Source organism: Hylobates moloch, unplaced genomic scaffold (assembly GCF_009828535.3).
Source record: "Hylobates moloch isolate HMO894 unplaced genomic scaffold, HMol_V3 SCAFFOLD_6, whole genome shotgun sequence".
In the NCBI taxonomy this organism is placed as follows: Eukaryota; Metazoa; Chordata; class Mammalia; order Primates; family Hylobatidae; genus Hylobates; species Hylobates moloch.
In genome coordinates this window covers 16,046,075-16,058,735 of record NW_026652281.1, presented here as the reverse complement: position 1 = coordinate 16,058,735, position 12,661 = coordinate 16,046,075, and the positions used below count along the sequence as shown (strand labels likewise).

Genomic DNA, 12,661 nt, shown 5'->3' with positions numbered 1-12,661 from the left:
GTTTGCAGAATCCCAGCTGCAGCAGAGTATAGTATAGTGGGCTTGAAGCTGAGAGACAATAGCTTCACAGCTGACATACAGTCTTGGCAGGGAAGTGTAAGGTGTCCAGGAGTTTACTAATATGTACTGTCAGAATCCAGAATCGAGTGCATCCTGCAGCTGTTTGTCCAGAAGAATATAGAGTTGAATGGGATTGGATTCTTTGGCATGGGTATACTTATGACTCAGAATTAAGTTTTCGCGAGAACAACTGGAGTTAGTCCTAATAGTTTGCTGGAGTGGCTCCTTGAAGCCTGATCCTGATGATGGTGTACAGAATATGAAGTGGAGATACCTGAACTTCCTCCCATAGTGTTGAAGAAAAGAGCAGATAGCTCAGAGAAGCAGGAATACTAAAATGGATTTATTGTATCTGGCATGAGAACCCACTACCTGAGTATGTTCCTAGAGGACACAGAGTATACTCCTTTTACTAACACAGCAACAGATGCACTAGTGAAGAGAAGTAGGCATCATTGCAAACATTGGTGGTGGATGTCTCCTGTAAGCTGGGTTGAAGGTGAAAGATGCTGCCAATGACGTGGACTCCCTAATATCAATAGGCAACATGAGATCCCTAGAATGGCAGAGCTCAGGTTGGAAGCACTTAAACATTAGAGGCAAGGGGGACATAATTACTACCACAAACAGCAAGGCCATGATGCCAACCATGGTGCCTTGACTGTTAACCTTCAGGGATCTATTGTGGTGGCTAAGAAATTAATGTGTTCCTGGAGACAAGAAACGTTGATAATCGATTAGCATGTATGTGTAATCAGGTGGTAAAGAGCTGACATCAGCCACCACAGTGGAAAAGCAGGCTCTTCATCCAGTTCCTACATCTAAGGCATTCATAAACCTAGTGTCCATTGATTGAACAGGAGGACTCTATAATCCCACTACATATACATGCAGTAAACTTTCTTTAATCCTTTAGCAAAGAGATCTAGAGCCATTCATCAGGATAAGTACACACTAGTATAGGAGATACCCAAACTTTTCAAACATTGTTAGATACGAGGTCTGCGCTAATACTGACACCAGGAAAACCTAAATCTGCCATGGTTCTTTGGTTAGAATGGGACTTCCATTGGACAAGTGATAAATGGAGACTCTTAGGCTTGAGTCTTTTATACTCTGGGACTGTTTTTCTAGTTATTTATTGTATAAATGGAATAAACATTCTAAGCACCTGGCAGAACCTTCCTGTGGCTTTGAAACTTTTGTAACAGCTCGTTACATTTATAGGCCTGTGCATTTTACTCTCTCTATGTCATGATCCTGATGGTAAATGTATACAATGATGTGAGACCATGAAAGCAGTAAGTCAGCTGGCCATAGGCAGGTACACTGAGATTTAAAAAAAACTGCTGGGCATGGTGGCACTTGCCTATAGTTCCAATTACTCAGGAGGCTGAGATGGGAGGATCACTTGAACCCAAGAGTTTGAGTCCAGCCTGGACAACATAGCAAGACTCTATCTCTTAAAAAAAATAAAAACAGGCCAGGCACGGTGGCTCATGCCCGTAATCCCAGCACTTTGGGAGGCTGAGATGGGGGGATCATGAGGTCAGGAGATTGAGACCATCCTGGCTAACATGGTGAAACCCCATCTCTACTAAAAATAGAAAAAAATTAGTCAGGTGTGATGGTGGGCGCCTGTAGTCCCAGCTACTAGGGAGGCTGAGGCAGGAGAATGGCATGAACCTGGGAGGCGGAGCTTGCAGTGAGCTGAGACCGTGCCACTACACTCCAGTGTGGGTGACAGAGCAAGACTCTTTCTAAAATAAATAAATAAATAAATAAATAAACAAACAAACAAACAAACAAAGAAAAAGACCGGGCATGGTGGCTCACGTCTATAATCCCAGCACTTTGGAAGGCTGAGGCAGGTGGATTGCTTGAGGTGAAGAGTTCAAGACCAGCCTGACCAACATGGTAAAACACTGTCTCTACTAAAAATATAAAAATTAGCTGGGTGTGGTGGCATGCACCTGTAGTCCCAGTTACTTGGGAGGCTGAGGCAGGAGAATCGCTGGAACCCAGGAGGTGGAGGTTACAGTGAGCTGAGATCGTGCCACTGCACTCCAGGCTGGGTGACAAAGTGAGACTCCATCTCGAAAAAAAAAAAAATAAATGAATAAATAAATAAATAAATAAATAAATAAAGAGGGCAGTGTGGTGGCTCATACTTTTAATCCCAGCACTTTGAGAGGCCAAAGTGAGAGGATCACTTGAGGCCAGAAGTTTAAGACCAACCCAGGTCACATAGTGAAACCCTATCCCTACAAAATAATTTTAAAAGATATTAACTAGGCATGGCAGTAAGTGCCTGTAGTCCCAGCTACTGGGGAGGCTGAAACAAGAGAATCATTTGAGCCCGGGAGTTCAGGGCTGCAGTGAGCAATGATCACGCTACTGCATTCCAGCCTGGATGACAGCGCAAGATCCTGTCTCAAAAAAAAAAAAGAAGAAGAAGAAGACGAAGGATATGGTGAATGAAAACATCTAAAGGGCAATTACAAGTTTGCTGGGTGGGAAAGAACAAAGATACTGAGACAGAGGGTATAGTGTGGACCAAGGCACAGAGGTATGAAAATTCATGGGTATTCTGTGAAGAATAAGAGCTAGCATTCTTTACAGATCATCTCTTTTTTTTTTTTTTTTTAAATGGCCTCACACTGTTGCCTAAAGTGGCATAATCAGGGCTCACTGCAGCCTCACCTCCTGGGCTCAGGGGATCCTCCCACCTCAGCCACCTGAGTAGTTGGAACTACAGATGTGCACCACCACACCTGGCTACTTTTCTTTCTTTTTGTAGAGACATGGGCTTGCTATGTTGCCCAGGCTAGTCTTGAACTCCTGGACTCAAGTGATCCTCCTGCATCAGCTTCCCAAGGTGCTGGGATTACAGGCATAAGCCACTATGCCTGGCCTGAACATCTCCACAATTAATGTTTTCCACATAGAGTTCTTCTTCATAAAATGTGTCTCTCAATACAATGATTTCCCACCAATATTTATATTGGAAAAATATTTATGTCCGCTAAACATAAGAAATTCTTTAACCAAGTGATGAGGGGAGTCAATGGACAAAGTCTTTAGGTTTATTCCACATACAATTGGTAGCAAATCAGAGTTCACAGAAGACAATCGGAAAGGCTCTGAATGTTAACTAAGGGGACATGCAGCGTGTTATACAGAACAAAGCAACCATTATATTAACTGCCGCGTGATCAGGAAGAACTGTTTTAAATATCTTATATCCTTATTTAAATACAATTAAGTAAATAAATACAAAATATTTTGTTTAAATTTTTACACCCTAACGTGTTTTTTCCTTATATACAGGCATTTTACTATGTTTTATGTTTTAAGAAGTTGGTTGAAGATTTTGAGTTGAGACATAATGCATTAAAATTTTTCCCACTTAAAATAATGGGAATGAGGCACCTGGTTAATGTTTTCTTGTCAAGGATGTTACATGGACGATGCCTGTATTTCTGTATGTCAGGTGTCAGAGGGGGCAGAGGTCCACCTCGAATGACTTGTGAAGGAGCCTGGACTTCAGATGGTAGTGAGTCAGAGGTTTCTATGCACAGCAGTGACACGTGGACATGTGTGTGTGTTGTCAACAGGCTTGACATGACGAGTTCGAATCAAGTTTTATTTCAGTTAGTTGCAAACAGCCCTGATTGCTTTTAGCTTCTCTGGGACCTGGCAGATTGGTAAGGGCTCATTATTGGGGATTTAGATGTGATATTCCAGTCTTAAGTCCTTGTTAACTATATTGGACCCTGATAAGGAAGCGGGGAAAGGAGCTTTTTTGAGAGAATATAAGTGTACAAGGGAAAGGATTTTGTCTGTTTTATTCACTGTTGAATCCTAGCCCCTAGAATAGTCCTGGAGCATACTGGAACTCAGTATCTGCCTAATTGAATCAAGGTGAGATTCAGTCTTCTTGCAAGTTGAGTTTGCTGTTTCCTGTCTCCTGTCTTTTTCTAGAGCGGTCAGCACCGTGCTGTGTTCATCCATCTTCCTCCCTCACTAGCTCTGCTCCTGATCCTGGGGCTTGCTGCATGCACAAGTTGGGGACCTGGTCCATGGTCCTGACCACCATGCCTGGGTGTGTGCTGGAAGGAAAACACGTCTTCTTCCTCAGAAGGAGTTCCGTTCTCCTGCCTGGGAATCTGTGTCTGACTGCTCTGTCTCTTCTCCCATGCCCAGAAAGAGCAGGAGCAATTGCTTCACACAGCAGTGGAGCCCAACACTGCAGCAATCCATGCAGATAAAGCCCAGGCTAGGAGTACTGGCCTCTAAGGACCTCCAGCACAGGCTCCCAGCTGCATCCCACACCCAGCAGAGAGCCCATGATCAATACAGATTTGTTGAATGAAAGAAAGAGAGAATGGATGATATAGCTGAATATTGTTACTGGGTCTCTCCTTTGGGTCTATATCAGTTTTAAAATATTTTAAAGAGCATATTTTCTGGATCCTTGAGAAGTTTTCTCAAACAGAAGAATCTCTAGTGATGCTACTGATAGCCGTAAGCAGGCAGATTGGAGTGTTGTGCGGCCTGGTGCTGCCCTGCCCCCGGGAATACGGAACTCAATCTTGCTAATGGGACTGCCCTACCAGTGTCTCTCTGTTCCTTTTGTTATGGTGCAGGATCAGGTGGGGTAAGAAACCCTGCAGGCCTTGGCAGAGACGGTGTCTGGCTTCCTCTCTATAGTGGCAATGAGATTGATCTGCCAAATTCTTCTCACAGGCTGCGCGGGAACCTAGTTACAGGTTCCCACACTGCCTTTCTTCCAGGGGAAGCCTTACAACTCATTTTAATTCTACAATCAGTCTTGGAAAGCACATTCATGCATTTATTCCCTACCATTTACCCTGCACCATCCTAGGTTCTGGATATACTGTAGAGAGAAAACCAGGTTCACCTCCTGCCTGTGTCCCTGCTCCCCACATCCCCACTAAGTCCTGCTAGGTCACTTCCATCTCTTGTGTGCCTTGCAACCCTGAGATTTCTCCAGGGAAATGGGGATGCTCAGCCGCATGTGCTCAGACCCTTCCTCCAAACTGGGCATGTACTCAATGGACTGTGCTAACTTCAATTGCTAAGACAGAGGCCAGCAGCAAATTGAACAGTTGTCTATTTTTGTTTTATTAGAACACAACATACCATGAAATAAATATTAATTTACCAAATTCTTAACCATTTCATAAATATTAATTTATCAAATTCTTAACCATTTCATAAATACTATTAAGTTAACAGACATTTTACAGAATGTTTAAGTTAAATAAGAAAAAAGTATATCAATTTTGCCTGGAGGAAAATACTTCAATGATTCTGATATCTGAAATATATTTTAAGTATTTTATGCTTTCTGGCAAAGTGTCAGTATGCCTGAAATAATTTACTTTCCCTCTAAAGTTAAATTATACCGAAAATTAAGGCCTGACTCTTTATTGGCCCTCATTCTCATTGCAGTAAAATGTCCTTCTCCTCCAAAATCTTTGGCTACAACAAACCAGGTTAGTCTCAACTTTCTATTATCCACTCGGTGTTCATTACACCAAGAAACTCTTGCAGGTAGTCTAGGAATTGGTTTACTCTCCGTCTTTCTTCTCCACACTTTCTCTGTGAAAAAAGAAAAATGATAATAGGTATTACAGGAAACTGTCAATTCCATAGAAATAGGCACAGCCAGACAAATATAGTTTCCGTTGAATGTGTGTAACTTACTTTTTGGCCGTCAATGTATTTCTTTATTAAAGACAAGTTTTTGAATAGTCTTTCCACAGTACCCCCTTGCACAGTTTGACTCTCCAGTGTGCCTATTCCCTGAAAGATTTCTTCAGTGCACAGTTGGTGCTAAATGAGGAAAATTTTTAAAATGCAAATAATCAAGACAAGGTTTAAAAATTTGGTCCATTGTCCATTCTGCAATGTATACATACTTCAAAACATCACATTGTACACAATAAATATATATGCTTTTTAATTCATCAATTAAAAAATAATTATTAAAACAATTTTGGTCCTCAAAGATAGGCTTTGTTTTGTGGTATTTACATGAGTTCCCTTCTCCAAAGAGTTTTTTGTTTGTTTTCTAGGCAACAAACCACCACATATTGAGATAAAATTTTCAAAAAGTAGATGAAGCTTATATGATTACTGAGGAGTTTTATAAAAGATGTAACTTAATTATGTAACTGGAAAAAAATATTTTGGAAGTGTAATGCATTATACGTTAAACTCACATCAATGTGTTTCTACAGTTCTAGCTGGTAGTTTTATTCTATTTAGACTAATAAAATTATATATTTTACATTTTAATATGACCAGGACATATTCAAATGCATACAATACCATCATATAGTCATAATTATTTAAGTATGCAGAAATTATTAATATAGGGCATTTGTTATATATTTTAATGTCTACTGATCATGGTTCTAAAAATATAATTCTGAGTTGCTAATACTTTCAGAAACACATTAGAGTGAGAAAGACCATAGTCAGAACTGCATGGAGACTAGCAGGCACCTCTCAGTCAGTGTGGAATCCTATCCTTCTGGAAAGAATCCCTGACATGATGCTCTTTGGGAGGCAAGCTAACAACATCACCAAAGAGCCTAATCCACTTGTTTAAAGGATTCTACTTGATAAAAAGTCATTCGTCATATTCATAAGTACAGACATTTACAACCACCCATATGAAAACAAAGTATAGAAAATTAAATAGTTCCAATGATAACTGATGATTTACAGCTTAAAATAGGAAATTTACTTATTCATGCCATCATTTTACTGAATCATAATTTAACTTACATTTTTATGTGCAGGAACAGGAATCCTCAGAGTCTGGAGGGGAAAGGAAATACAATCATTTTTACAGCACACCAGCATTCATAACTTTTAATGGAATGTTTGCTGGTGATGTAGTATCACCCATGTACTAACATGCTCAGAATCTTATTATTTATAACAGATCTCTACGTATAGTAAAGGAACCATCACAAATGATTACCTACGCACTTCACAGACTGTAGAAATCATAAAGAAAATTACCTCATTGGCTATCAGCAGAGTTCGATGAGTAGAAAGCAGTGCCAAAGTCTCTTTCACCAGTGCACTTGTGGGAATTTCTGTGGGGATGGCATACACATAGGCAGCTCCAAGAGCTAGCAAACTCAAATGCAGAAGCATCCTCATGGCTCTGAAACGTTCTGCGTTTGCCTTTGGCAAAGAAAGTGCATAGTACAAGACTGCATCCCCCATCAATTTATTCTCTGTCTTTGAGGAAATGAATAATTTCTAACAATCAGATAGAGAATGCCTAATAATGGCATATCATGAAACTAAATGTTTCCAATGCCTTATATCTTAAAAAATAAATTTACTTTTATCTTTTAATAATAAAAATCCCTATTTCCTCCCTTTAAAAACATTTTCTATTACAAAGAAAATCTTTGGGTTGATACATCATTGCCCCACATTTGCATTTCTTAAAATCAGAAGATTAAGTTCCTCTTAAAAGATGTGTGCAAAAAGGAGTATAAGGTAGACCACTAAACAGAATTTTATGCTAAAATACATAAATATTGGGAATGTTTTTTCAGATTGGCTATGTTCTACCATGACTGTGGCTAGATTAATCTGTCTTAAAAGAAATTGAAAATACTGGTGGGAAGATAGTGATTAAAATGGAAACTGCCAAGCCTTGGCAGGGTCGAGTTCTGTTCACTGGGGTCTTGATTAGGATCCTTTCTGTTGCCAGTGACTAAAAACCTAACCTAAAGTTGTTGAAGATAAAGAGTGAAGGTATTGGCTCATAGAACCAAACAGTCCAGGAATGGAGGCTCTTTTACGTTTTGATGGCTTCAGTGACTCTTCCTTGACTCCTTCCTTGGGCAGCTTTCCCACTGAGGTCTCAAAATGATGTCCAGACTCCTGGATCTATATGTATTCTGTTCATGAGCAGCAGGAAAAAGCAAGCTGTGCTTTTCTGATTGTTTAATCAAAAGCTTTCAAATTCAGTCTCTTTCTGACAAGGGTCGCATGTTCATCCTTGAACTCTGACCAGGGTGTGGTATATACTGATTGGCTCTCCCTGGAGCTAGAGGTGACCCTCATCCCACCTCAATTGCAGAGCTGAGAAATGTGAGGTCCCAGTAGTAACAGGGACACAGATTCCTGGAAGGCAACCAATAAATATCTGTCACAGATACATAATACATGGATGTGTCCTCTCCTTTATGTCCCATAAGGGTGGAGGTGTCTTTTCACACCTTGGGCAGGCCATGAAATTAGGGGAATCAGCCTTTGCTCCTTAGGCTCAGACCTGTAATCCCAGAAAGGCGCAAATGAGGCCCTCTCCTAGACCATACACTTCCTTTTTCCCTGGCCTGAGCACATATGATGGAGGTGTATGTGGCCCATTGTTTTTAATAGAGTGCTTCAGTGAGCATCCTGGAGTGGCTCTATGTTGGCAGCCTAGAAGCCTGACTTCAGGCCTGTCTTGAGCATCAAGAACAGATGGTACCAAACACAAATTGTTGCCCAGAACACTTTTCCAAAGCTAGGTGCAGTTGTGTATGAGAAGTAGAGGCAGCTGGGAGGTAGACACACCTTTCATACATATGCAATCCCAGCTCTGCACTGGAAAGATAAAGATAGTCTTGGATTTCAGTGGCGGCCTTCTTGTACCACGTTTGGTTTTGTTTGTGCTGAAGTTTTGGATTCTTGGTTATACGTGTCTGATTTGCACACTTGAGAAATGTTTTCCTTGAGAAATGTTTCCTTAAGACTGCAGAAGTTTGGCTCACTTTAGAAAATCTATCAGGAGTGAGGTAGGAATCACAATTGGCTTGGTCAAAGTCCTTTTAAAATGGTGTTCTCAGAAAAGAAGCTGAGTTCTGTCAGGAGCTTTCTCTTCCCAGAGAATATGAGACAGTTTTCTCTGATTCCCCCTGACACCTTTGTGTTACACTGAGGAAGTTAGGGCTTAGGTGAAAGTTCCAGGGGAATTGCCAAATAACTTGTTATTTTAGTACCTTAAATACACAAAGTTCTGAATGTTTAAATTCTATCATAGGAGGCCGGGCAAGGTGGCTCATGCTTGTAATCCCAGCACTTTGGGAGGCTGAAGCAGAAGGATTGCTTGAGCCCAGGAGTTTGAGAGCAGCCCGGGCAACATAGTGAGACTCCATCTCTAGAAAAAATAAAAAATTAGGCTGAGCACAGTGGCTCACGCCTGTAATCCCAGCACTTTGGTAAGCCCAGGCAGTGGATCCCTTGAGCCCAGGAGTTCAAGACCAGTGAGTGAAATGGGCAGGGTGTAACACATCAAAGCTGGTGGGGGTCACGTGAAACTATAGCACGCATGAGCTGTCTAAAGGTGGCAGGTGCTGCTCAGCTCCAGCTGATGGTTGCCAGGTGACACCCCTGGGCTCACATTACCAGATCATTCTGTTTTTCAAAGAAGCCTTTACAAAAATTAACCAGGCATGGTGGTGTGTGCCTGTAATCCCAGTTACTTGGGAGGCTGAGGCAGGAGAATTGCTTGAACTCAGGAGGCAGAGGTTGCAGCGAGCTGAGATTGCACCACTGCACTCCAGCCTGTGCAAGAGAGTGAGACTCTGTCTCAAAACAAACAAACAAACAAACAAACAAAAAACCAAAAAAACACAACAACAACAACAACAAAAAGAAGTCTGAAATCCTGCTTATTATATGTAATATCTGGATTTTTCAAATGTTGGCAACTGTATAATGTACCATTTTGCAGCCTCTGTTTTACAGCATAACTGTGGATTCTTATTGGAAGGCTAGTTATAAAAAATACTTACTCAAAATTGTATTTCTTTTAGAAATGTTTAATTGTCGCAAAATACACATAAAATTTACTATCTTAACCATTTTTTTAAGTGTACAGCTCAGTAGCCTTAAGTATATTCATAATGTTGTGTGACAAATCTCCAGGACTCTTTTCATCTTGCAAAACTGAAACTCTGTACCCATTAAACAACAGCTCCCAACTCCCGCCCCCCTTCTCCCAGCACCTTGCAACCACTCTTTTACTTTCTGTCTATGAATTTGATTACTTTAGGTACCTGATATACAGTACTTGGCTTTTTGTGACTGGCTTATATCATTTAGCATAATGTCTGTTCTCAAGATTCATCCATGTTGTAGCACGTGTCAATTTCCTTCTTTTTTAAGGCTGAATAATATTTCATTGCATATCTATACCATGTTTTGTTTATCCATGGTCTGTTGTTGGACACTAATGTTGCTTCCATCCTTTGGCTATTGTGAATAACACTGCTATGAACATGGGTATACAAAATTAAATTTCTTATAAAGTTTCATGTCATTACCTTTTCCTCTGTAAGTGTGATCTCCCCAACCTGATTGCAAACTGTCTCGAAGTTGGAACTGTAAAATAATGTATTTGAAAGAGCTTTACTGGCCGGGCATGGTGGCTCACACCTGTAATCTCAGCACTTTGGGAGGCTGAGGCGGGTGGATCACGAGGTCAGGAGATCGAGACCATCCTGGCTAACACAGTGAAACCCCATCTCCACTAAAAATACAAAAAATTAACTGGGTGTGGTGGTGGGTGCCTGTAGTCCCAGCTACTCGGGAGGCTGAGGCAGGAGAATGGCATGAACCTGGGAGGCGGAGGTTGCAGTGAGCCGAGATCGCGCCACTGCATGCCCACCTGGGTGACAGAGCGAGACTCCATCTCAAAAAAAAAAAAAAGAGCTTTATTAATGCAAAACTCCAAATAAAAGTTAATGATTTTAATCTCCTGTGCCCAAGAATTCAAAACAATGTATGTAGCTACTCCACCCTCAAGGAGATGGAACATGCCCCCCTTTCCTTAAGAGTGGGATACACAGAGTGACTTTTTAAAAAAGAGAACTGTATGGAAAGGGGAGAATAAGAAGAATAACTTCACAGTGGAGAAACCTGATCAACACTACTTCAGCTAGGCGATCCCAGTCAATGGTGGCAGTGAAACATCATGTTAACAGCATGTACCTTTGATTTGATGTGATAAGAATGGAATTTTATCTCCGTCATCTTCCTCCCCAAAACCAGTAACCTCTGCCTAACCATGACACAAACACTACACATACCCAAATGGAAAGACAAAATGCCTGACCAGTACTCCTTAAAACTGTTAAGGTCATCAAAAACAAGCACAGTCTGAGAAACTGACCCAGCCAGAGAGGCCTCTAAGAGACATGATGACTACATACAATGTGGTATCATGGATGACACTCAGGAACAGAAAAAGGACAATGGGCACAACTAAGGGAATTGGAAAAAGCCTGAGGTTTAGTAATGTACCAATATTAGTTCCTTAGTTGTGACAATTGTACCATAGTAATGTTAACAACAGGGGAAACTGGGTGCGGGGCACACTGGAACTCTCTCTAACAGTCTTGAAACTTCTCTATAAATCTAAAACTACTTAAAATAAAAAGTGTATTAAAAATAGTACTGTGGCGAGGCATGATGGCTCAGGTCTGTAACCCTAGCACTTTGGGAGGCCGAGGTGGGTGGATTGGTTGAGGTCAGGAGTTCGAGACCAGCCTGGCCAATATGGTGAAACCCTGTTTCTACTAAAATACAAAAATTAGCTGGGCCAGGCGTGGTGGCTCACGCTTGTAATCCCAGCACTTTGGGAGACCGAGGCGGGCGGATCACGAGGTCAGGAGATTGAGACCACGGTGAAACCCCGTCTCTACTAAAAATACAAAAAAAAAAAAAAAAAAAAAATTAGCCGGGCGTAGTGGCGGGCGCCTGTAGTCCCAGCTACTCGGAGAGGCTGAGGCAGGAGAATGGCGTGAACCCGGGAGGCGGAGCTTGCAGTGAGCTGAGACTGCGCCACTGCACTCCAGCCTGGGTGACAGAGTGAGACTCTGTCTCAAAAAAAAAAAAAAAAAAATTAGCTGGGCTTGGTGGGCACCTGTAATCCCAGCTACTTGGGAGGCTGAGGCAGGAGAATTGCTTGAACCCAGGAGGCAGAGGTTGCCATGAGCCGAGATTGTGCCACTGCACTCTAGCCTAGGTGACAGAGCGAGATTCCATTTCAAAATAAACAAACAAATAAATAAATAAATAATACTGCACTTTGGAAAAGTTAATGATTATTTTTACCATTATTATTTAAAAGGCTTTGCTCAGGAGGCTAAGTCCAGAGGATCAGTCGGGTCCAAGAATTTAAGACTAGCCTGGGCAACATAGCGAGACCCTGTCTCAAAAAAAAAAAAAAAAAAAAAAAACTTTGAATTCCATGAGTGTAATGCAGTTGGCACCTTTTTATTTCACCAGTAGACTATGAGCTCCTTGAGAATAAGGTTTTTATTGAATTGATCTCTTTATCCTTGAGGAGTAGCCTATTGTAGGCAGTAAAATAAAGATTTGTTGAATAAATAACTGAATGAACAAGCAGGCACTTACAACAACTTTATTTATCTTTTGTTGTACTCGTTGAGTTAATGTGAATACAGCAGGTCCTTGAATAACTTTGCTTAGTTCCGCGTTATTTCATTATATCATTGATAAGAAAAACAATCGCTTCCCAGCCAAAGCC

The 12,661-nt window shown here is 41.2% G+C and overlaps 1 protein-coding gene across 1 annotated transcript; it reads right to left on the bottom strand.

Moving 5' to 3' along the window:
• Positions 1-5,377: 5,377 nt before the first annotated feature.
• On the bottom strand, positions 5,378-7,324 carry IL5 (interleukin 5). Its single transcript, XM_032156476.2, has 4 exons — positions 7,123-7,324; positions 6,883-6,915; positions 5,794-5,922; positions 5,378-5,688 (listed from the first exon to the last, which is right to left on the bottom strand). Exons 1-4 carry the CDS (start codon positions 7,264-7,266, stop codon positions 5,590-5,592), a joined length of 405 nt encoding a protein of 134 aa, XP_032012367.1. The 5' UTR covers positions 7,267-7,324; the 3' UTR covers positions 5,378-5,589.
• Between the last annotated feature and the right edge of the window lie 5,337 nt (positions 7,325-12,661).

What these genes read in the sequence shown, in the direction of transcription:
- IL5 (XM_032156476.2), bottom strand. Translation starts at nt 7,266, where the DNA reads ATGAGGATGCTTCTGCATTTGAGTTTGCTAGCTCTTGGAGCTGCCTAT. An exon ending in CTGTTCCTGCACATAAAAAT is followed by an intron (nt 5,923 to 6,882) that starts GTAAGTTAAATT and finishes TTCCTCATTTAG; the next exon opens with CACCAACTGTGCACTGAAGA. An exon ending in AATACATTGACGGCCAAAAA is followed by an intron (nt 5,689 to 5,793) that starts GTAAGTTACACA and finishes CTTTTTTCACAG; the next exon opens with AGAAAGTGTGGAGAAGAAAG.